Source organism: Choloepus didactylus, chromosome 4, assembly GCF_015220235.1.
Source record: "Choloepus didactylus isolate mChoDid1 chromosome 4, mChoDid1.pri, whole genome shotgun sequence".
NCBI lineage: Eukaryota > Metazoa > Chordata > Mammalia > Pilosa > Megalonychidae > Choloepus > Choloepus didactylus.
In genome coordinates, this window is record NC_051310.1 from 130,259,328 (window position 1) to 130,285,307 (window position 25,980).

The following is a 25,980-nucleotide window of genomic DNA, read 5'->3' on the forward strand; positions in this document are numbered from 1 at the left end:
GTATGTATAAAGATATTCTTTACCATGTTGGTAATAGTAAAAGTTTGGAACAAAATAAAACATCCATCAGAAGGGGACTAGAAAGATAAACTATGGTAAATCTGCATGATAGAGTAGTCTGTAGCTGACAGGTAGAGTAAGGATGGTATCAGTGAAGAGTACTAAAATATATACATGGAAAAAGCAAGATGTTAAACAAGTATATTGAACACTTGTAGGAAAACAGAGGACGGGATAATCATTTGTATGTATAGAAAGATTCTGGAAAGTTGTACAAACCAGTAGTCATTTTTGGCGGAGGTTAGGATGGGAAACTGGACAGATGAGATACAGTGGTGGGAGGGAAACTTCCTATGATTGTTCTTACTTTTATATTTTGAAACATTTAGATGTCTTTACCCATTCAAAAATGGAATGAAAATTCGAATGTGTTTATGTTTAAGACAACTTGGTGAAATACTGCTTTATACACCATAATATCTTAAAATTGTCTTTACACAATATCTTATAAAATATGAGAGTACTAATAGGAAAACACATGCCTTGTGAAAACAATCAGAAAGTAATTGAAAGAAAAAATCACTCCATTCCATTTTTTCCCCTTATGTGAGAATCTCATCATTCCAGTTTGCCAGAGCTGCTGTTATGCAAAATACCAGAAATGGATTGGCTTTATAAAGGGGATTTATTTGGTTGCAAATTTACAGTCCTAAGGCCATAAAAGTGTCCAAACTAAGTCATCAGCAAGAGGATACCTTCACCGAAGAACAGCCCATGGTGTCTGGAACACCTCTGTTAGCTTGGAAGGCACGTGGCTGGCATCTGCTGGTCCTTTGCTTCCAGATTGTGTTTCAAAATGTCTTTCTCCAGAATGTCTCTAGGCTTCTGTCTGCATCTCCAAGCATCTTCAGGCATCAGCGTTAGCTCCCTAATGTCTCTCAAAAAGTCTCTCTCAGCTGCTCTTTTAGGACTCCAGTGATTTAATTAAGACCCACCCTGAATGGGAGAGTTTACATCTCTGTGGAAATAATTTAATCAACATTCCTACCCTGATCAATAGGCTAGTAAATCTGCCCCCACAAGATTGCATTAAAGAACGTAGCTTTTAGGGGGACATAATATATCCAAATCAGTACACTCATAGAGGGGAAAATCATTTTATTCAGGATCAGATATTTAATAATAATATCATATATTTAAAGCTATTACCTACCTGTATTTCATATTAGATTTTATAAACATTGGAAGATGAAATAAATGAATTAAGTTATGTTTCCTCTTATTCCAGGAATCTTCCTGATGCAGCAGAGCCTGATCTTATTTCAACAATCAAAAAAACATTTAACTTTGGCCAGAGTGAAGCAGTTCATTTATTTCAGACACTGATGGAGTGCATGAAAAAAAAGGAGCTTGTAAGTAGATTTGAGTTGTTTTAATTCATTCAGAGCACAGTGAAATACTTTTGTTTTTAAGTTGAATGTTAAAATTTTTTATCTTTTTTTAATCACGTAAAGAGTTATTTATTGCTCTGTTTAAGCTGAGAGGTATCATGGAAGAAGAGTTATAAATTGTATATGGTATTTAGACTATATTTACATTCTGTTAAGGAAAAATTTCGTAACTAGTTCTTAACAGATTATGTCTAGCATCAAAAAAGAACTCTAGAGTTCTTAAGGGCTTCTCTGATAAAATGTTTGGAAACATTTTTTTAAAACTATTTTACCCTAAGTGCTCAGACCTGTTAAATTAAAGATCGGTGCTGCTTAGTTTCAATCATGTAGAAACAAGCTTACATTTTTAGAAGTAAAACTTTTATAATAGCTTTATAAACAGATACAACATGACCTAATTTGCTGTCTTCTTTCATTGGAATTTTTTGGTGTACTGTGAAATGAAGTGAGTTGAAAATTTTGTATTGGGGTTATAATAATCTTTTGCTGTGTGAAAAATATTAAATAAAAGCTTCTCAAATGGTGTTACCTTTCAAATCTAAAAAAAATTGTAATAAAAGGATTGAACAAAACAAATCATTTAGAACACATGTATTACTTGAATAAGTATTCACTTCATAGAAGGAACAGGAGGATTTACTCTGATGAGTAACATATAGCCTTTGCCTATAAGTTGCTTGCTCTAGTAAGGAACATGAGATAATTCACAAAATGGATATAATATAAAACCAAATATTTTGAATATATCTGCTCTTTTTGGCAATTTATATGAAGTCTTTCAATTTTCTGTGGGTTTTTTTGTCAGAACTAAAGTTATTATATAATAATTATTTAAAGTTAACTATTATTATAAGGTTACTTCTTAAAAAAACAAACCCAAATCCTATATCCTCCATGTCATTTGAAATTATTTTCCATTGATACCTGAGCTTTAAAAATGTAAAGGCATAATAATATGAACTAATCTTTAAATAGATTACTGTTTTCCACATTGGATCAGATGAACACCAAGATATAGATGTAGCAATACTTACTGCACTGCTAAAAGGTAAGATTTTAAACATTAAAAAAAAAAGAAAAAAGTTGGCTGAATTCTTGAGAATTAAAGTTGTTAATAATATATCTTTGTTAAAGATACAGTTTTGACTTTCTTTGTCAGTATATTGGACTTCTGAATTTACTTTGTAGAATTTTGTTTGTTTATGCTTCCCAGCCCTTTTAATTATTAGGTTAAGAATCTGCCACACTCTTAATCAGGTGAAAAATAAAATTTTAAAGGAAATAATCAAGATATTAGTTGATAGAAATTAAAGATAGGATCCTTAATCTGCTCCTTCTATATTCTGTAGGGAAAATTTGGAAAGTTGAGAGTAACTATTGGTATCTTCTGGGACTAAGGGGTCAATGCAAATACATATTGAACTCTTTCTCTCATTATTTGGCCAAGACATCTAACTGATATAACAATATTACAGGGAAATATCTTTTAAACAATAGAAACTAGAATGGTGTCCCATCAAGGTAACTAAAAGTTAAATATGGAGTGATGCTGGCAGGAGGAGAGCAAGAGGGCGCAGTCTTGTCATTCACGAGGATTTCCCAGATATTGGACCAAAATAAAGTGCCAGTCGATCAGTTTTTAAACTACTATAATAAGATGTAAGGTAATATATTTTTATATTATCTTAGGACCAATAGATCATAAGTAACAGGAAATCCAAGAACTGTAAAGGAAAGGATCAATAAATGGGATTGCATAAAAGTAAAAAATAAAATAGAAAACACCTAATATTTGCTATATACTTTCACACCCTGTGCTCAAGTAGTTTATATTGTTTTCTCAACAACCCTAAGAGATATATTTCCTATTATTTTCCCCATGTAGTAGAAGAGGAAACTAAGGAATAGAAATGTTAAATAAATTGGGAGAATCACAAACGATTGTTATAAATTAATAAGAAGATGAATATCTCATAGAAAATGAGTCAGAATTTATGTAAATAGTATTTGCAGAGGAATAATAATGATTGGGGAAGATACAGGAAGCTGGTCAAGGTTGTAATTATAAAAGTAAATATAAACAAGAATAAAAACTGCCGCCCGCCCCCCGGCATAGGGAGAAATCCCATGGTGGACGAATGATTTGGTGTAACCTTTCTGGAATATATTTTGGCGGTATATCAGAGCTTTAAAGTATATATCCCTTGACTCCCGGGGAGGAATGTAGACCCGGCATCGTAGGACGGAGAACATCTTCTTGACCAAAAGGGGGATGTGAAAGGAAATGAAATAAGCTTCAGTGGCAGAGAGATTCCAAAACGAGCCGAGAGATCACTCTGGTGGGCACTCTTACGCACACTTTAGACAACCTTTTTTAGGTTCTAAAGAATTGGGGTAGCTGGTGGTGGATACCTGAAACTATTAAACTACAACCCAGAACCCATGAATCTCGAAGACAGTTGTATAAAAATGTAGCTTATGAGGGGTGACAGTGGGATTGGGAATGCCATAAGGACCAAACTCCACTTTGTCTAGTTTATGGATGGATGTGTAGAAAAGTAGGGGAAGGAAACAAACAGACAAAGGTACCCAGTGTTCTTTTTTACTTCAATTGCTCTTTTTCACTCTAATTATTATTCTTGTTATTTTTGTGTGTGTGCTAATGAAGGTGTCAGGGATTGATTTAGGTGATGAATGTACAACTATGTAATGGTACTGTAAACAATCGAAAGTACAATTTGTTTTGTATGACTGCGTGGTATGTGAATATCTCAATAAAATGATGATTAAAAAAAAAATAAAAATAAAGTATATATCCTTTCACCTAGCAATTTAACTTCCAGAATATCAGACTCTTTAATCAGACATGTGCACAAAAATATACTCAACAGAAATTCTAAATTATTTGAATATCCACTAGATGGAGGATTTGTTAAATAACTTATGGTTCATCTTTAAAAGCTGTTTAGGTATATAAGGCAGATCTGTTAATGCTGTTAATGAAAACTAATATATTATAGTAAGGTACATAAAGGAGGTTACTGATCACTTTATATAGTATGGTAACAAATATATATGTACAAGCTTATATATGCATAGAAAGGCACCTGAATGGAAATTTTTCAGAATCATGACAGAACTATCTTCTTGATAGAAACAGACAATCTTTGTTCTATTCTCATTTTTCTACATTCTAAATTGTTTGTGGTGAGCCTGGGTTGTTTTAGAATTGGAAAATAAATGAGGTAACCTTATCTCTCTAAGGCAGGCTACTTCTGAATGGTGGCTAACATCAGGGCTATAAATTATTTAAAGAAGAGTAGAGAGAATTAGTAAGTGTTTACATTTTAATGGAGAAAAATTAATTGGACTTAACTGTTTTCTTTATTTGATTAGGCACTAATGCATCTGCATTCGACCAGCTTATCCTTACATTGGCATGGGATAGAGTTGACATTGCCAAAAATCATGTATTTGTTTATGGACAGCAGTGGCTGGTATGTAAATATAAACATCATTAAATGTAATTAAATTGAACTGAATCATAACAGAGTATTTGCTAGAACTGTGATCTAACTTGACATTTTACCTTTCTGTCAAAAGTTTAAAATTAGTTTAGCTAAACATTTCCACAGCAACCAGATCCATTTAAGATTGAATCAATTATATTTGCCTCTTGATAAAAACCTTGTTGTCTGTGAAGTACATACATATATATCTAAAGATCCTGGAACTGAAAGAAGCGCTTATAATAGTGCTTTACGTCCAAGAGTACTCTTTGCAGCATTCTCTCAGATGTTCCTTCTGCAGTCTTTCTCATTAGTAAATGGCAACAGTCTCTTCACAGTTTCTCAAATAAGAAATCTTAGTTTCATTCTTTGCTTCTGTCTTTCTTGTATATTCCAGTCCAATTCCATCTGTAATTTTTTTCAGATCTCTTTTCAAAATACTGAAGTTGTACCATCTTAGTCTGATCTGTATCATCCTTTTGTATTATTTCAGTACCATCCCCCTTTTTTTAAATGCAATTTTGTTGAAATATATTCATATACTATATAGTCATCCAAAGTGTGCAATCAGTTGTTCATAGTATCATATTGTTGTGCATTCATCACCACACTCAATTTTTTGAACCATTTCCTTACTCAAAGAAATAAAAATGAAAATAAGAATAAAAATAAAAGCACAAAAGAACACCCAAAACATCTCTTACTGCCTTTTACCCCCTATTATTCATTTACTTTTTGTCCCCCTTTTTTCTACTCATCTGTCCATACACTGGATAAAGGGAGTGAGCCACAATGTTTTCACAATCACAGTCACACATTATATACTATATAGTTACACAGCCGTCTTCAAGAATCAGGGATACTGGATTACAGTTTAACAATTTTAGATATTTCCTTCTAGCTATTCTAAAACACGAATAACTAAAATGGGCTATCTATAAAATATGTAAGAATAACCTCTAGAATGACCTCTTGATTCCATTTGAAATCTCTGAGCCACTGAAAGTTTATTTTGTTTCATTTCTCTTCCCCCTTTTGGTCAAGAAGGCTTTCTGGATCCCACGATGCCAGGTCCAGGCTCAACCTGGGAGTCATGTCCCACATTGTCAGGGAGATTTACACCACTGGGAGTCATGTCACATGTAGGGGTGAGGGCAGTGAGTTTACCTGCATTGTTGGCTTAGAGAGAGAGGCCACATTGAGCGATGAAAGAGGTTCTCTTCGGGTAACTCTCAGGCACAATTTTAAGAAGTCTTAGCCTTTCCTTTGCAGTAACAAGCTTCCTGAGGGGGGCCCCAAGATCAAGGGCTTGGCCTACTACAATGGTAGTCCCCAATACTTGCGAGTACATCAGGAATTCCCTAGATGGGGAAGTTTAATATTTCCAGTTTTTCCCCAGTCCCACAAAGGGACTTGGTAAATACGTTCTTATTCTTGGCCCAGGTTACTCTGAGAAGTATGGGGGCTTCCTGCTAATTTGTACAAACCAACCCGATCTCACCCCCTATTCAGGTTCCATGTAATCATGGTGTTTGAATAAACTGACCATACAAGTTAAAATATATAGCATGCTATAGAAAATATAGATTTTCAACCAATAAACATCAATTCCTTTGGTCTCACATGGAAGTTAAAGTTTTAAAACACAGTCAATATAATCCTTTTCCCTTTAGTCTGGTTTACCTTAGTCCCAACCAAGTCTGTTTTGTTCATATCTCTAATTAAAGTCTGATCTCTTTTTCAGCTTCTTTAACATTTGATCTCTGGGGAGCTGCTGATGTTCATAGCTGTCGAACTCTGGATATGAGTCTCAGGTGTGACACAGTTAGCCGAAGTTCCAGGGACTGACCAGGTTATACACAAACAGCTTATCAGAATTCAGAAATAAACATTACAACTCATTAATAGATGTAACTGCTGTAAGAGCTTACAATCTAGGAACCTTTACCATAAGCCTTCCCCTGATAACCTATGCTCTCAGATTCAATTCTCAGAGTTTGAACGTTAGAGTTAGTCCATATTAGTGAGGGCTTATAATGTTTATCTTTTTGATTCTGGCTTATTTCACTCCATATACTGTCCTCAAGGTCCAGTCATCTAGTTGCATACCCCGCTACTTCATTTCTTCTTATTACTGCTCAATGTTCTATTGAATGTGTACACCACAGTTCACCATTCTGTTTATCAGACGATGTACCCTTAGGTCACCTCCATCTGTTGCAAATCATGAATACTGTCGCCATAAACACCAGTGTGCAATGTCCATTCGTGTCCCTGCTCTCAGTTCTTCCAAGTATATACCTAATAATGAGGTTGCAGGACCATATGGCAACCGCTAGTTAGCTTCCTGTGGAACCACCACTCTGTCTTCCAGTAGGCTGCACCATTGTACTTCCCTACCAACAGTGACTAGGTACATCCCTCTCTTCACATTTTCTCTAGCACTTGTATCCCTCTGTTTATTTTTAAAACAGTTTTATTCTTCCAACATACAATCCATTCTAAGTAAACAGTGATTCCAGGTATAGTCACATAGTTATGCATTCACCTCCACAACCTGTATAAGGACATCTCCATTTCTTCCAAAGAGAGGAAAAGGAAGGAAAAAATGAATAAAAATATAAAAGAAGAAAAATTAAAATAAAGTAAAATACAGTTAAAAGGTCAGATACCACCACCACCACCAAGAATCCCATATCACTTCCTTAAACCCCCTCTTATAAACATTTAGGTTTGGTATATTTTACAATTGATGGAAGCGTCTTACAATGTTACCAGTAACTACAGACTCTAGTTTGCATTGGTTGTATTTTTTCCCCTTGTAACATCCAATTTTCAACACCTTGCAATGTTGACATTCATTTGTTCTCCCTCTTAAAAACATTCTTATATTTGTAAATTTAATCACCATCAGTGAACACTCTAGGATTCACTAAATTATACAATCCCAGTCTTTATCTTCTATCTTTCCTTCTAGTGTCATACATGCCCCTAGCCGTCCTCTTTAACCATATTCATACTCATCTTTGTTGAGAGTACTTACAGTATTGTGCTACCATCAACCCGTATTATGCTATCCATTCTGGATCTATAAAATCAATCCTGTTTATCCTTATGTACTCCTTCAGTATCAAATACCCAATTTCTAACCTCTTTCTATCTCCTGATAACCTGTGTTCTCAACTTTAACTCTGAAATTTTGCTCATCAATGTTAGTTCATATTAGTGAGTCCATCGAGTACCCATCTTTTTCTTTTTGGCTAATTTTACTCAATGTAATGTTTACTGTCTACCATTTTGACTTTTGGAATTTATATGTCACATCTTATTTTATTTTAATTTCCCTCTCTCTTTCTCTTTTTTACTCCCACCAGTAGTCTCCATTTCTGCTCTCTTCTCCAAACCTCTCTGTCCTGTCTTTTCCTCTCTGCCTGTAGTGCTCCTTTTAATATTTTTTTTGTAGAGCAGGTATCTCATTCGCAAGCTCTTAGTGTCTGTCTGAAAATATTTTAAACTCTCCGTCATTTTTGAAGGATGGTTTTGCTGATATACAATTATTGGTTGGCAATTTTTCTCTTTTAGTATCTTAAATATATCATACTACTGCCTTCTTGCTTCCATGGTTTCTACTGAGAAATGTGCACATAGTCTTACTGAGCTTCCTTTGTATGTGATGGATAGCTTTTCTCTTGCTGTTTTCAGAATTCTCTTTGTCTTTGATATTTGATAATCTGATTATTAAATGTCTTGGGGTAGATTTATTCAGATCTATCCTGTTTGGGGTACGCTGCTTGTCTTGGATCTGCAATTTTATGTCTTTCTTTCCTGAGAGATGGGAAATTTTCAGTGATTATTTACTCCATTATTATTTCTGCCCCTTTTCCCTTCTCTTCTCCTTCTGGGACACCCATGACACATATATTCATGTGCTTCATGTACTCATTCAGTTCCCTGAGACCCTGCTCATATCTTTCCATTCTTTTCCCTATCTGTTCTTTTGTGTGTAGGATTTCAGATGTCTTGTCCCCTGGTTCCTGAATTCTTTCTTCTGCTGCTTCAAATTTGCTATTGTTATGTCTCCATTGTGTTTTTCATCTCTTCTATTGTGCCTTTATTCTCATAAGTTTTGCCAATTGTTTTTTCAAACTTTCAAGTTCTTCCTTATTTTGCCCAATGTCTTTTTTATGTCCTTTTTCTCTTTTGCCATATCTTCCCTCAACTTGTTAATTTGTTTTTTGAATTGATTTAGCATATTTGTGTGAAGATCTTTGATTAGTTTCAACTTCTGTTCTTATTTGAAGTGTAAGTTTTTTCCTTTGACTAGGCCATATCTTCGTTTTTTCTAGTGTGATTTTTGATTTTTTGTTGTCTAGGCATCAGGTTTCCTTGATTACCCCAGTCAGATTTACCCAGACCAGACAGGTCCTCATCTCAGGAGGATGTAATCTGAATCAGGTTTCCCTGAGGATGAGACTCAGCAGGTTGTCAGACTTTCCTGTGAGGCCTCTGGAAACTGTGCTTTTCCTATCCTGCCCAGCAGGTGGCACTTGTCAGCCCTCTGCTCCCTACTGGCATAAAGAGGTGCATTGCCTTTAATTCTCTGAAGATCCTGTCCCTGCCAGGGGCTGAGAGTGTCAAAAGCCAAGTGTAAGGTATTTCTACCCCCCCACCCCAATGTGCCCTAGGGTCTCTGTTCTCTGAGGGAGAGCCCCCACTTGAGCTGGGCCCCACCTCCCCCTTTTCTTAGGGAAGATGAGCCCTTTAGGGATTTGTCTTCTACATTTGACTTCTTCCTTTGTGTCTCTATCTTAAGTTCAGTCTTGCCTGGGTCAGCACTGACAATTCAAAGTGTCTGTGACTTTCTCTAATGAGCTACTTAGAGAGGAATAAAAAGGCAAAAAGAAAGAAATTCCCTTCTCAGAGCCAGTCCCCAGACCCCAGTTACCAGTCAAGAACCAGAGTTGGTGCCGGTTCTATGTGTCTACCCTTTTTAGGGATATAGCCCTTTTTTGGTATTCTTAGTGAACTCCAAAAGCATCTGTTTTTATTTATTCATGTATTTTTTTTTTCCATCAGCCCTGCCTCGTCTCTGCTGGGAGAAGCCTCTGATTCCTTTCCTGCTTGCTCCAAATTTATCTGTTCTTGTAGTGTATATTCAGTAGTCCGGATTTGTTAACTGAAATCGCAGTTTTAGCTTGGTTGAGCTACCTTCCCTTCCTCTTAGAAGACTGCTTCTTTTTCCCACAGGGAAGTGTTTCACCTCAGCCTCATGTGCAGTTGGGGGAGGGGTGCCAGCTCTGCAATTTGGGGAGCTTTACTTACAGTTCTTCTGCTGTGATCTCTGCTGTTCCACCCATTCCAGCCTGGTGTATGATTAGTGTTTGGTCACAGATGTCCCCCAACAATTGTTCCAGACTATTTACTAGTTGTTCCTGGCCATATGCTAGTTTTTCCAGAGGGCTAACTAAATTTCACAACTCCCTATGCTGCCATCTTGCCCCACCTCTCTCAGTACTATCCTTTTCCCTGCTCTCCTCCTTTTACACAAAAGGTTGATCACAACACATTCAGTATGTACCCAGAGCACAATCCGGAGACTTCTGTTGGCCTAAAAGGCTCTACATTATCTGCCCTTATATGCTACTAGTAACCCCTTTGCTTTCTTTGATCTCATCCTGTACTTTGAACATATCAAGCATTCTCTGACCTTTGGACTTTGAACTTCCTATTCTCTCTCCCTAGAACATTTTTCCCATAGATATTCATCAGGGCTTACTTCCTCATCTCTTTCTGGCCTCTGCTCAAATGTCTCCTCCTCAGTAAGGATTTCCGTTTCCCCCCAATTTTAATAGCAGCCCCTATGCCAAATAAACATCTTTTCCTTTGGTCTCACACAGAAGTTGAAGTGTTAAAATACAGACAGTGTCATCCTTTCCCCTGTGTTCTGATTTACCTTCATTGTAACTAGGCCAGCTTCATTCATATCTCTCATTGAAGTCTGGTCTCTTTTTCAGCTTCTTTAACAGTTGCTATATGGAGTAATGCTGACTTTCAGAGCTGCAGAACTCTAACTCTGAGTCTCAGGTGTCACACAGATACCCAGAGAATTCTAGAGAACTACCAGATTATACCAAAAAAGCACAGCATCTCAGAATTCAGTAATAACAGTTAAAATGTGACTGCTGTAAGAGCTTACAATCTAGGCTCTAATTTTCTTATAAGCATTTTCTAAATGAAACTATTTTCAAAAATAAAAACAATTGACAGTTGACTTATATTGGGGTTATCAGCCAGCAACCATAGCAGAAGTTTGGTCCTGTCTTACCTTTACCAATTTAACAGGGTTATGTTAATTATCAGGTGGGCCATAATTTATGTGCTTTTCTTGCTTCTCTCTGTTTTTTTTAATTTTAAAACAGTTTTGTTCACATACCATACAACCCATCCTAAGTATGCAATCATTGGCTCTTGGTATAATCATATAGTTATGCATTCACCACTACATCAATATGAGAACATTCTCATTTCTTATGAAGAAAAACAAAACCTTTATAACCTCCTATTTTTGACACTTAGCTTTAGTATAATGCCTTTGTTACCATTAATGGAAGAATATTAAAATGTTACTGGTCAGTATAGACCTTCCTTCACATTAATTGTATTTTTTGCGTCCCATATAAATTTGATGATTGGTTTTTCCATTTTTACAAAGAAGGCTGAATTTTGATTGGGATTGTGTTGAATCTCTAAATTGCTTTTGATAGAATTGACATTTTAACAATATTTACCCTTCTACTCTACATATGGGATGATCTAGGTCCTTCTTGATTTCTTTTAGCAATATTTTGTAGTTTTCCATGTGCAGGTCTTTTACATCATTGGTGAAGTTTATTTCAAGGTATTTGATTCTTTTAGTTTCTATTGTAAGTGGGATTTTTTTCTTGATTTCTGTGTCATATTGTTCACTGCTTATGTATAGAAACTGATTTTTGCATGTTGATCTTGTACCCTGCCACTTTTGGTAACTTTGTTTAGTGGCTTTAGTAGGTTTGTTGTGGATCTTTCAGGATTTCCTATATATAGGATCGTTTCATTTGAAAATAGGGAAATTTTTACTTTCTCCCTTTCAGTTTGGAGGCTTTTAATTTCTTTTTCTTGCCTAACTGCTTTGTCCAGACCTTACAGTACAATGTTGAATAACAGTGTTGACATTAGCCATCCTTGTGTTTTCCCTGATCTTAGAGGAAAAGCTTTCAGTCTTTGACCATTGAGTTGGCTTTTCGTAAGTGCAGTTTATCATGTTGAGGGAAATTTCCTTCCATTCCTAGTTTTCTAAGTGTTTTTATCAAGCAGTGCTGTGTATTCTGTCAAATGCCTTTTCTGTGTCAGTTTGGACTATCATGTGGGTTTTTTCCTTCATTCTGTTAGTGTGTGGTGTATTACATTAGTTGATTTTCTTAGTTGAACCATACTTCTGTACCTGTGATAAATCCTTCTTGGCCATGCTGTATAATTCTTTTGGTGTGCTCTTGTATGTGGTTTGCTAGTAATTTTGTTGAGGATTTTTGTCTCTGTTATTCATAAGGGATATTGGTCGGTAATTTTCTTTTCTTGTGGTGCCTTTATCTGGCTTTGGTATGAAGTTGATGACCTCACAGAATGAGTTACGAATGTTCCTCTTCTATTTTTCTTGAGAAGTTTGAGCAGGATAGGAGTTAATTCTTCTTGGAATGTTCGGTAAAATTGACCTGTGATGCCATCTATCCTTGACTTTTCTTTGTTGGGAGTTTTTTGATTACTGATTCAATATCTTAACCTGTTGATCGGTTTAGGTCTTCAATTTCTTATTGGGTTGGTGTCAGTTAAGTATGTCTGTTCTAGGAATTTCTCCTCTGCATCTAGGTTTTCTAATTTGTTGGTGTTCTGTTCATATATCCATTTATAATTCTTTTTATTTCTGTGGGTCCAGTAGTATTGTTCCCCCTTTCATTTAGTTATTTGTGTCTTCTTTTTTCCTTTGTCAGTCTAGCTGAAGGTTTGACAATTTTATTGATCTTTTAAAGAAAACCAACAACTGGTGGTTTTATTGATTTTCTTTATTGTTTTTTTTTAATCTCTTTTTATTTCTATCTGCTCTAATCTTTATTTCCTTCCTTCTGCTTGCTTTGGGTGTAGTTTGCTTATCTTTTTTTTTTCCCCCTCTTTATCTTACAGTTGTGAGTTTAGGTCTCTGATTTGAAATTTTTTCTTCTTTTTAATGTAAGCATTTAGTACTATGTATTTCCTTCTAAGCACTACCTTTTCTGCATCCCATAAGGTTTTGTATGTTGTGTTTTTGTTTTCATTTAACTCAAGGTATTTCCTAATTTCCCTTGTGATTTCTTGTCTGATCCATTGGTTATTTAAGAATGTCTTTTAATTACCACAAATTTGTGAATTTTCCTTTTCTTCTTTTTTTACTGATTTCTAGTTTCATTCCATTGTATCTGGAGAAGATAAATTACACAAATTTGTGAATTTTCCTTTTCTTCTTTTTTTACTGATTTCTAGTTTCATTCCATTGTATCTGGAGAAGATAAATTATATGATTTCAATATGTTAAAATTTTCTTGAAACTCATTTTGTGGTCTAATGTGTTGTCTATCCTAGGGAATGACCCATGTGTAGTAGAGAAGAACATGTATGCTACTGCTGTTGGGTGAAATGTTCATGTATATGTCTGTTAGGGCTAGTTGGTTTATAGTACCATTCAAGTCTTCCTTACTGATTTTCTGTCTAAATGTTCTATCCATTATTGAATGTGATGTGCTGAAGTTCCCTTTAAATTTGTCAATATTTGCTTCAAATATTTGTGGCTCTGGTGCATATATATTTGTAGTTGCAAAGTCTTCTTGTATAATTGACCCCTATATCAGTATATAGTGAACTTCTTTTCCCCACTTGAGAGTTTCAGTAGTTTATCTGATTTTAGTATAGCTACTGCAGCTCCCTTTTGGTTACTGTTTGCATGCTATATTTTTTTCCATGTGTTCATTTTCAACCTACTTGTGTCTGAATTTAAGGTGAGTCTCTTGGAAGCAGCATTTAGCTGGATCTTGCTTTTTGTGTGTTCTGGCAGTCTCTTTTGAGTAGAGAGTTTAATCCATTTATATTTACTTATTTTCAAATGTCATGTAAAAATATTTTCATGGTTCTGTCATAGAACTGAGTAGTGAAAATATCACAGGAAACATACCTCCCATCTCTAAATCCCGTCATGTGTTAGGCAATCATTTAGTCTGTTTACTTAAGATATCGGAGAATATATCATTTGTTAGGTGTTGGTGAATATAGAGTGGATTGGAGAAAGAAATGGTAGTACAAACTGCTGTAGAGAAGTTGTTTAATTGCATGTTAATCCTCTTGGGATAGATTCGGAATAAGACTGAAAAGTAAGAAGGAAAAACCCAGTGCTTTTGGTAATGATTTTTATCTTGAAGATTTATCATATGGTACCAAAAAATTAAAAAAATATACAGAAGTAGTAATATACAATAGGATTAAAACCACCTTTATGATGCTCAGTGATATCCCTATAATTTATGTCTCCACTATTTTAACGTAACTTGATTTGGTGTCTGTTGAAAAATCTCTACGAGTCCCCTAAATTTGCAAGTAACAGCGACAAATGCTGATTGATACAGATGTGTGTTACATTAAACTCAAATAACATAGGGTTTTTTTGTTGTCAAAGATTTTCTCCAATGGTGATTAATTTCTGGTAAAGTTCCAAATAAAACTAGGTTCAGTCTTGACTAACTTACATTGAATGTGTGTTTTTTGGAAATTCATTGTTTGACAAAACTGGAACAGAATACCTCGTGTTCATATGTAAAGCAGAATTACAGTATTTTCATTTGTGAGCATCTAACAGGTTGGTAGAAAGGTTTGTGCATGTGGTACAATTCCTTCCGAGTGGGATTGCCTAGCCTAATGCATGACTTTTGTATCCCTGGACACTACCCATTAAATGACAGTTCATTATTCAAATGATCTCTGCAAAAAAAGCTTTCCTATATGTTGAGAACTCTCACTGTAAGTTATTTTTTCCCCAAATTTACTAGATGATTTTTTTTTCCCATGTAATAATTGTTCTACAGAAATAACTTTTATGGGATGCTCTTTGGGGAATGCTGCTGTAGAGAGTTCTGTTCTTCTGTTTTCTGTATGGCAGAAGTCCTAGTCTTCTTCTGTTTCGCATGTTTCTATTTGTGCTGTAAAACTGTTCAGGAACAAATAGGTATAAATACTGAAGAGTTGTATTTAGAAGTGTTTATACAATTAGAACTTTTAAAATATATTTATTAATTTTGGTCCTCTTTTAGGTTGGATCCTTGGAACAAGCTATGCTAGATGCTCTTGTAATGGATAGAGTTGCATTTGTTAAACTTCTTGTTGAAAATGGAGTTAGCATGCATAAATTCCTCACCATTCCTAGACTGGAAGAACTTTACAACACTGTAAGTCTACTTTAAGTTTGTTTGTTGACTAAGTTCTATTGTCTTGGGTAGTGTCTTTTTACCTGAACATATCCAATCGTTTAAGGTCTTGCTACATTTAATGGAAAAATTATAGCAACTCTTGGTATGGATTGGTCATGACAATCTGAAGCATTTTTCCCCTTTTTTGGAGCCCTGCCCTGCCACTGTAGCCACATAGGTCATCTCCTTTGCTTGATGTAGATTTTCTAACCTGCAGTGGCTCTACCAGTAACAGCCCTGTCTCCCTTTCCCACCCTCCACCCCTTTTTTAATCTGTAGGATCAACTTGTTAATTTCTAGGGTCATTATGTTTCTTTTGACACCTTTGTCTAATGATTATATGTTGCCTTTTCTTCCCTACTTTTTTTTTTTCAACATGCCTGGTTTTGACCTTTTAGTTTACATTCAGATTTTCATTTTTTTTAGTGAACTCCTGAGAACTTGGTATTCTTTTCATAAAACCTTTCTCCTTTCATTTCATGTTTCAATATGTCACTAGAATTGGAGAGGATAAATACTACCCTTCTCACTGGTTTTCCATAATAATGATATGAATGCTGTTGACCTGTGCTTTGGATAAACAGTGATAAATCCTAGCTGTGCTACTCAGTTATTCCCAGTATAGACTACTGCAGTAATCTATTCTTCTTTGTAGATTTTCCTCAAATTAGTTCTTTAATTATTTTTGTAATCACATATTTTGTCATATTTCCCCAATTTAGAAACTTTTGATGGCTCTTCATTGTGTATATAATAATAATCATCATCATATTATTGTAAAATATAATAAAGCCTTAACCTGCTTTTTGAAACTTTCCACATTTGGCCCAGGCTACCTTTTCTCACTTGGCCTTTTTATTTTCTCTTACGTACTGTTTCAACTACAGTGGTTTACCTGCTATTTCCTCAAAAGGCAAACCTCCTTTTAAGTATTTGTTATTTCTACCGTGTTGGTATATGTTTTTCTTCTAGTCATTCCCTGCTTATTGAAGTATTATTATTCATGTTGTAGAACTTGGCTAAAATGCCATACTACCACAGTACTCCATGAAGCCCAGTGTTATAGTTAATTCAGTACGGTTATACCTTCCTCTGTGAATTGTAAATTTCTTTTGAGCAGGGATTATATCTTCATTTTCCCCTATTTTTTAATAGTGTCTAGCACAGTTATATTGGGGTTTCTTTGTGTTCTGCTTCTTGTGAGCAGATTCAAAAATTAAAAGAATTATTCATTGTGCTTAAGTAAGGTTTATCCCTGAAATGTAAAGCATTTATAAAAGAATTAAAATGCAAAATGATCCCAGTAGGAAGGCAAGTAATGTTTTTGATTATACAACTCAAAGTTATTGAGATAAAAATTACTTCCGGCATCAGTTCTTGTTTAAGTTTTATAAAGTTTTTAAGTTTTTAACCCATTAAATGTTAACATAACGTTTCTGAAAAAAATGTAAAAAATCAGTGATAATGGTAGCTTTTTTTTTTAAACATTTTTGTAAATCTCTTTAATGTCTGGCTTTATGGAAGGAGGTAGATTCTCATATCTGTTTCGGAATTCAGTCTGTTGTGATACATAGTACATCAGGTAACCTCTGGAAAACTCTGCTAAACACTCATAAAAGATTATCTTAAAAATTTAAAAAAATAGTTTTGATTTTATGTACCTCCTAACGGTCTTGGGTGACCAAGTGTCCCTGGACCACACTTTAAAAACTGTGCCAGATGCAGAATGAGACGAAATAGTTTCAGTGGCTGAGAGATTTCAAATGGAGTTGAGAGGTCACTCTGGTGGACATTCTTATGCACTATATAGATAACACGTCTTAGGTTTTAATGTATTGGAATAGCTAGAAGTAAATACCTGAAACTACCAAACTCCAACCCAGCAGTCTGGACTCCTGAAGACAATTATATAATAATGTAGATTACAAGGGGTGACAGTGTGATTGTGAAGACCTTGTGGATCACACCCCCTTTATCTAGTGTATGGATGAGTAGAAAAATGGGGATAAAAACTAAAGGACAAATGGGGTGGGATGGGGGGATGATTTGGGTGTTCTTTTTTCACTTTTATTTTTTATTCTTTTTCTGGTTCTTTCTGATGTAAGGAAAATGTTCAGAGATGGATTGTGGTGATGAACGCATAACTATGTTATCATACTGTGGACAGTGATTGTATACCATGGATAATTGTATGGTGTGTGAATGTATTTCAATAAAACTGAATTTAATTAAAAAAAAAAAAAAAAAACTGTGCCAGAGTATATTTTAAACTAAGAAGTTATGTTTAAGGGATTATGGTAAGTAGAACATGTAAAATTGCAGTTGCATTCCTATGTGATTATATACTACTAGAGAAAATTCAATGAAACTATTCCTAATACCTAAAATATATTAAATATTTATATTAACTTTGAAAATACATTAAAAAAAATTTAACCTGTGGGGTACAGTGGACAGAAAGGACCTAGCCTGTAAGTGGATAGCTAAATATTGTAAAATGAGACAGCGCAAAGTAAGGTAAAATACAGTTTGTACACAATAACACTGTTAGTCATCTTTAGATAATATATAGAATTTGAAAGCCAAGAATATCAAGGAAATTAATAATTCTTTCCAAAAAATAGTGGTGGGTTTACCCATTTAGATTTGAAAGTCTAACAGGATTTTCCAAGTAGAAGTGATCAAAAAGAAAAGTAAATTAATTTGAATTGAATACTGTAATATCCTCTCATTTAAAAATTAACAATAACACAATGGGGAAAAAAAACCCTATTTGATGATTTTTTTCAATCATAGAATTTAAAGTATTGAGAATAAGTCACTTGATATGTGCCACATAGAATTCATTGCAGTAAATTTCAGATAGGCCAAAGCAGTGCCTAAAAAGTTGAAAAGAATGCATTTTTGGTCTCAAAAATGTGTCTTGGTGTGAGTGGTACATTTCTGGGTATTTTTTGAAAATATAGGATGTCATCAAGTAATAAGACTATGTAAAAATAAAACTTATATTTAGTCTATTTGAATAAAATACATAAAGGGAAGTAAGATAGTAGAAAAATATGATATATAATGTTAAAGGTTTGCGACCCAAAATGTGTTGTGTTGATGTAATTTGATAATTAGTGGCAGAAACAGAGATGAGAACATTTTCATGTAAGAGAATGTACAACTCCATAATCAATGAAAGAAATGTATATATAAATTTAAGATAAAATTGTGAAGCTTGTAATGTTGGCATGACTTTTAGAAAATAAAACTTGTGTCATTTTAGTGATACTCTGAAATTATCTTGTTGAAGGTAAATATGGTAATATGAAATGGTTATATCTTTTTTGTTTTATTTTTATAAGCTTAACTTAAGGAAGTAATTCAAAAGCAATATAATCTGTACATGAAGGTTCATAAAAGTCCTTTAAGTAACAAAGGGGAATTGCTTACATTATTTTAGAAGAAAAATAATACAGTTTGCTCTATTTGTTTATCCCTAAAGAAACAAGGTCCAACTAATCCAATGCTATTTCATCTTGTTCGAGATGTCAAACAGGTAAGAGATTATTTTTGTTTTTGGAAAATAGAGTGACATTAAAAAATTACTTATACTAAATCTGTTTCCAGAGGTATTTAAATATATCTTAAAAACAGAAGCAGTAAAATTACAGTTTTTAGAACAAGGTAAAATAATATAAGGGCCAAATTTATGGTAGGGTAGAAGTAAAGAACACAGGATAAGATTATTCATAGAACCAACTTATTTCTTTATTCAGAAGGAATTGTTCCCTGGTTATGTAAAGGACATCCAGGGGAACAGTGGGATGGTGATCGTCAGAAAGATTTTGTCAATAAAAATGCTGAAACACTCATTTATGTTTTATTTTACAAGGAAATTATTCATTTACTTTTTCGTTTAAAAACAGAGAAGAAATACATTTCTACAAATTTCCAGAAAAATATAGCTTCTTTATTATATATATATTTAATTAGAGAAGTACGTTTAGAGAAAAATCATGCATAAAATATAGCGTTCCCTTATACCACCCTATTTTTAACACCTTGCATTAGTGTGGCACCTCTGTTACAATTCAAGAAAGAACATTTTTATAATTGTACCATTAATTACAGTCCATCATTTACAAAAAGGTTCACTGTGTTGTATGCTCCTATGTTTTTTTTTTAAATTTTTATTCTAGTATTATATAGACAACCTAAAATTTCCCCCTTTAAGCATATTCAAGTATGTAATTCAGTACTGTTAATTACTTTCCCATTGTTATGCTGCCGTCACCCACATGCATTACCAAAACTATATGATCAACCTAAGTAGAAACTGTACAATTTAAGCATTAACTACCCATTCCCTACTCATACCCTGTCCTCTGGTGACCTATATTCTAGATTCTGACTGTATTAGTTTGCTTATTCTAATTATTTCATATCATCGAGGTCATACAGTGTATGTTGTTTTCTGTCTGGCTTATTTTAGTCAACATGATATCTTCAGGGTTCATCCATGTTGTCGCATGCATCAGAACTTCATTCCTTTTTGTGGCTGAGTAATATTCCATTCTATGTATATACCACATTTTGTTTATCCATTCATCTAGTGATGGACACTTGGGTTGCTTCCATCTTTTAATAATTGTGAATCATGCCTCTATAAACTTTGGTGTGCAAATATCTGTTCAAGTCTCTGCTTTTAAGTTCTTTTGGGTATATACATAAGTATTGGGATTGCTGGATCGTATGGGAATTCTACACGTAACTTTCTGAGGAACTACCAAAGTGTTTCCCACAGTGGCTGCACCATTTTAACACTTGTAATTTTCCATTTTTTTAAATTGTAGCCATTCTAGTGGGTGTGAAATGGTATCTCATTGGGGTTTTGATTTTCATTTCCCTAATAGCTAATGATCTTGAGCATCTTTGCTTTGCTTACTATCCATTTGTATATGTTCTTCGGAGAATTATCTATTCAAGTCTTTTGCCCATTTTTAAATTGGATTGTTTGTCTTTTTATTGTTGAGCTGTAGGATTTCTTTATGTATTTTAGATATTAAAGCCTGGTATCTCATTGGGGTTTTGATTTTCATTTCCCTAATAGCTAATGATCTTGAGCATCTTTGCTTTGCTTACTATCCATTTGTATATGTTCTTCAGAGAATTATCTATTCAAGTCTTTTGCCCATTTTTAAATTGGATTGTTTGTCTTTTTATTGTTGAGCTGTAGGATTTCTTTATGTATTTTAGATATTAAAGCCTAATCAGATATGTGGTTTCCAGATATTTTTCTCCCATTGAGTAGGTTGTGTTTTCACTTTCTTAATAAAATCCTTTGATGCCCAAAATGTTTTAATTTTGATGAAGTCCCATTTATCTGGTTTTTTTTTTTTTCTTTTGTTTTCATGCTTTTGGTGCTAAGTCTAAGAAACCATTGCCTAGCACAAGGTCCTGAAGATGATTATAAACACAGTTTATAAGTTTTGGTTATTATGTTTAGATTTTTGATTGGTTTTGAGTTGATTTTTTGTATATAAAAATGTGAGGTAGGGGTCCACTTTCATTCTTTTGCACATGGATATCACATCCAGTTTTCTAAGCACCATTTGTTGAAGAGACTATTGAGCAGACTTGGCACCCCTGTCAAAATGTAGTTGGCCATAAATATGAGGGTCTGTTTCTTAACTCTCAATTCAGTTCCATTGGTCTATATGACTGTCCTTGTGCCAGTACCATGCCATTTTCTCTTGCAGTTTCACTGAGAGAAGTTCACATATCATATGGTCCATATGAAGTGTACAGTGGTTCACAGTATCCATTGTGATCCACAGTAACCACAATCACACACATAATTCAGTGCAATTAATTATACTTACTATATTGTGCTGCCATCACCTCTGTCAATTTCTAAACATCTAAGTTAGCCTAGTTAAAAATTCTGCATAATTAAGTATCTGCTACCCAGTACCATGCTGTTTGAGGACTATGGATTTGTAATAAGTTTTAAAATATGGAAGTGTGAGTCTTCCAATTTTGTTCTTATTTTTCAAGATGGCTTTAGCTGTTTGGGAACTCTCATCCTTCTGTATAAGTTTAATGATTGGTTTTTCCATTTTTGCAAAGAAGGCTGTTTGAATTTTCATTGGGATTGTGTTGCATCTGTAAATTACTTTGTGTAGAATTGACATCGTAACAATATTTAGTCATCCAGTCCATGAACATGGAATGGTATTCCATTTCTTTAAGTCGTCTTTGATTTCTTTTAGCAATGTCTTGTAGTGTTCTGTGTACAAGTTCTTTACATCCTTGTTTAAGATTATTCCTAGATATTTGTTTCTTTTAGTTGCTATTGTAAATTGATTTTTTCTTGATTTCTCCTTAGATTGTTTATTACTAGTATATAGAAACACTGCTGATTTTTGCATGTTGCTCTTATTCCCCTCCACTTCTATTCATTTTTAGTTCCAGTGCTTTGCTGTGGATTTTTCAGAATTTTCTGTATGTAGGATCATGTCCTCTGTAAATAGGGAAAGTCTTACCTCTTCCTTTCCAATTTGGATGCCTGTTATTTCTTTCACTGCCTAATTGCTCTGGCCAGAACTTTGAGTACAATGTTGAATAACAGTGATGACAGTGGACAACCTTGTGTTGTTCTTGATCTTAGAGGGAAAGCTGTCAGTCTTTCACTGTTGAGTATGATGTTAGCTGTGGGTATTTCATAGATGCCCTTTATCATGTTGAGGAAGTTTTCTTCTAGTCCTAGTTTTCTAAGTATTTTTATCAAGAAGTGCTGCTGGATTTTGTCAATTCCCTTTTCTACATTATGCATCCATTGAGATGATATTGTTTTGGTGTTTTTATTTTTATTTTTTTTTACTTTTAGTCTGTTACTGTAGCTTATTGCATTAATTGATTTTCTTATGCTGTACCATCCTTTTATACCTGGGATGAATCCTACTTGGTCACGATGTATAATTCTTTTGATGTACTCTTGGATTCAGTTTGCTAGTATTTTGTTGAGGATTTTTAATCTTTGTAAGGGATATTGGTCTGTAATTTTCTTTTTTTTTTTTTGATTTTATTCTGAAATAAATTCAAAGTTATAGGAACAGTTTCAAAAACAATACAAACTCCATACACTGAACTCCAGCATTCCCTGACCCCCCCTCCCCCGATACCCCGATCCACTAACTTTAACATATTGTCACACTGCTATTTCTTTCCCTCCCTCCTTCCATCCCTCCCTCTCTTCCTGTCTATCATCGATCACCTGTTGCTCTGTCTTCTGAACATATGAGAGCAGGCTGCACGCATCCTTGAACAAACACTGTAATTCATGTATACGATTCCCATGAACAAGAACATTCTTTTACGCAATCCCATTAAGCGCAGTTAAGAAGTACAAGAGATTCAACAATGATACAAAGCTTACATTCTATATTTCCTTTTCTTTATGTCTCAGTTGTGTCCCTTTGAGCCTCCTGTTCTCCATCCTCAGATCCCATCCAGGGTCATCCTTGGCATTCACTTGTCACCTATTTAGACTGTCTTTTTTTTTTCCCCCTCAATTGTGGAAACATATATACAGCCTAAATCTTCCCATTCCACCCCCTCCCTAGGATTCCATTAGTGGGATTAATCACATTTAGAATGTTGCAATACTATCACCTTCCCACCATCCATTACTAGAAATTTCCCTTCACCCCAAACAGAAACCTACACTCCCTTCTTAACTCCCCATTGCCCCTTCCCCCACTTCTCGTAACCCATATTCCACTTTTCATTTCTATGGTCATATTCTCTGATATTTTCTTTGTGTTTGCCGTGGGGCTTAAATTTAACTTTTAAATCTATAACAATCTTGTTTTTCTTTGATACCAACCTGATTTCAATAGGACACATAAACTATGTACCTATACTCCTCCATTCCCCCACCTTTATATAGTTCTTGTCAAAAGTTACATATTTTACATTGAGTTCAAAACCGTTGATTTGTCATTAGAGTTTGTGTATTTTGTATCATGTAGGAGGTAAATAGTGGAGTTACAATCGCCAATTATTGACTTCTATTTGTATTCCATTGTGGTCATAGATTGTGCTTTCAATAGGTTCAATTTTTTTTTTTTTTAATTTATTGAGGCTTGTTTTATGTCCCAGCATATGGTCCGTTGTGGAGAAAGATCCGTGATCACTAGAGAAAAATGAGTGTCCTGGTGATTTGGGATGTAAGGTTCTATATATGTCTATTAAAATTCTCTGTATCTCTCTCTCCTTTCTTTGTATCTCTGTCAGTAGGGCTTCCTTTAGCATCTGAAGTAGGGCAGGTCTTTTATTGGCAAACTCTCTCAGCATTTGTTTGTCTGTGAAAAATCTAAGCTCTTCCTCAAATTTGAAGGAGAGTTTTGCTGGATAAAGTACTCTTGGTTGGAAATTTTTCTCTCAGAGTTTTAAATATGTCATGCCACTGCCTTCTCGCCTCCATGGTGGCCGCTGAGCAGTCACAACTTAGTCTTATGTTGTTTCCTTTGTATGTGGTGAATTGGTTTTCTCTTGCTGCTTTCAGAATTTGCTCCTTCTCTTCAGTATTTGAGAGTCTGATCAGAATATGTCTCGGAGTGGGTTTATTTAGATTTATTCTATTTGGAGTTCGCTGGGCATTTATGCTTTGTGTATTTATATTCTGTAGAAGGTTTGGGAAGTTTTCCCCAACAATTTCTTTGAATACTCTTTCTAGACCTTTACCCTTCTCTTCCCATTCTGGGACACCAGTGAGTCCTAAATTTGGACGTTTTATTTTATCTATCGTATCCCTGAGATCCTTTTTGATTTTTTCAATTTTTTTCTCCATTCTTTCTTTTGTTCTTTCATTTTCTGTTCTGTGGACCTCTAGGACACTGAGTCATTGTTCAGCTTCCTCTGATCTTGTATTATGAGTATCCAGAGTCTTTTTAATTTGGCCAACAATTTCTTTTATTTCCATAAGATCTTCTATTTTTTTATTTACTCTTGCAATTTCTTCCTTATGCTCTTCTAGGGTCTTCTTTATGTCCCTTTTATCCTGTTCTGTGGTCTTCTTCATGCCTTTATATCCTGTGCCATGTTTTCGTTCCTCTATTGTGATTGATTAATTGTGCCAAGTACTGTGTCTCTTCTGATATTTTGATGTGAGTGTTTGGGATCGGGTTCTCCATATCATCTGGTTTTATCATATGCATTAAGATCTTCTGTTGTTTTGGCCTCTTGGCATTTGCTTTGCTTGATAGGGTTCTTTGAAGTTGTAAAAAAAAAACAAAAAAAAACCGATCTAATTTTTCAGAAATACAATTGTGTTGGTGGCGTACACTTTCTCCAACTAACCAGCAGATGGCATCTGCGAGCCACCTGTACCCCTCAAGTCAGTTCTCCCCAACTCTGTCTCTGTGGTGTGTGGGGAAATGATTTTTGTGGGGTTCAGTTGGTGAACTCAGTTTGGGTTTGTTGTTGGAGCTGTCCGCCCTGAACGTGGTGTGTGTGTCTGGGTGGTCAGGGAGGTAGGGCTGCTTTAATATTCATACCTCCCAGGTGTTTCCGGAGATTCAAGGCTGTTGCAAGAGTCTAAGCCTTCATTTCAGTTTTGCTCCAGATTTTCTCTGTCGCTGACCCACAAACTACCGGCATTGACGTAGCGTCCCTGGGTTTTCCAAGCGGGCCCCCCTTCTCAGCTGTGATCTTCCAGGACCTCTGCTGAGGGAAGGCTGTGCTATGTCACTAGTGCGCGCCATCCCTCAAGGGAAGCCCCAGGTCGCTGGGACGTGCGGGGGCGCTCTCTGTCTGATGCAAAGATTAGCCTGTAATTCTTGACTGGTTTAAGTTATGAATGAAAGGCAGGTAGTAGAGCTGGGCCCCACCCCTTTCCTCTTAGAGAAGATAGACGCCCTGGGGGGAGGTCATTAGCATTTCAGTGGTTTCTCTCTGCCTGTGCCACACCCTTGTCTGGGTCACAGAACTGTGAACTGAAAATGGCCAAGGCTTTCTCCACTGAGTCGAGAAAGGAACAGAGCTAGTCCAAGGCAACCCTCTGGCTTTCCAAGGTTAGTCGTCACCCAGAACCTCTGTCTACTTTTTGGGGATTCCTACCTCATAGTGAGCAGTTCACACTTGCTAATTAAAACCCCAGTTGGAGCTCAGCTGAGCTGTATTCGCTCGCTGGAAGGAAGCTTCTCTCTGGCACCAAGAGGCTTTGTAACTTGGGCTGTGGGGGAGGGGTCTCCCGATTTGGATCCACAGTTCTTACTTACAGATTTTGTGCTGTGATCTCGGGCATTCCTCCCAATTCAGTTTGGTGTATGATGAGTGGATGGTAACATCTGTCCCCCTGCAGTTATTCCGGATTATTTGCTAGTTCTTTCTGGTTTCTTTTAGTTGTGTCTTGTGGTATTTTTATCTGGCTTTAGTATTAGGGTGATATGGGCCTGGTAAATGAGTTAGGGAGTGTTCCCTCCTCTTCAGTTATTGGGAAGATTTTGT

General features: G+C 35.2%; 1 protein-coding gene across 4 annotated transcripts in view; it reads left to right on the plus strand.

Moving 5' to 3' along the window:
- Positions 1 to 25,980, plus strand: part of TRPM7 (transient receptor potential cation channel subfamily M member 7) — a 160,802-nt gene that overhangs the window by 57,146 nt on the left and 77,676 nt on the right. For 3 of the 4 annotated variants that reach the window (XM_037833993.1, XM_037833994.1, XM_037833992.1), the window contains 5 exons: positions 1,289 to 1,412; positions 2,427 to 2,499; positions 4,848 to 4,948; positions 15,325 to 15,459; positions 18,971 to 19,024. In XM_037833993.1, the coding sequence (XP_037689921.1) occupies positions 1,289 to 1,412; positions 2,427 to 2,499; positions 4,848 to 4,948; positions 15,325 to 15,459; positions 18,971 to 19,024 (487 nt within the window). The remainder of the gene's footprint in view (positions 1 to 1,288; positions 1,413 to 2,426; positions 2,500 to 4,847; positions 4,949 to 15,324; positions 15,460 to 18,970; positions 19,025 to 25,980) is intronic. The other variant, XM_037833995.1, reaches the window with a different exon arrangement.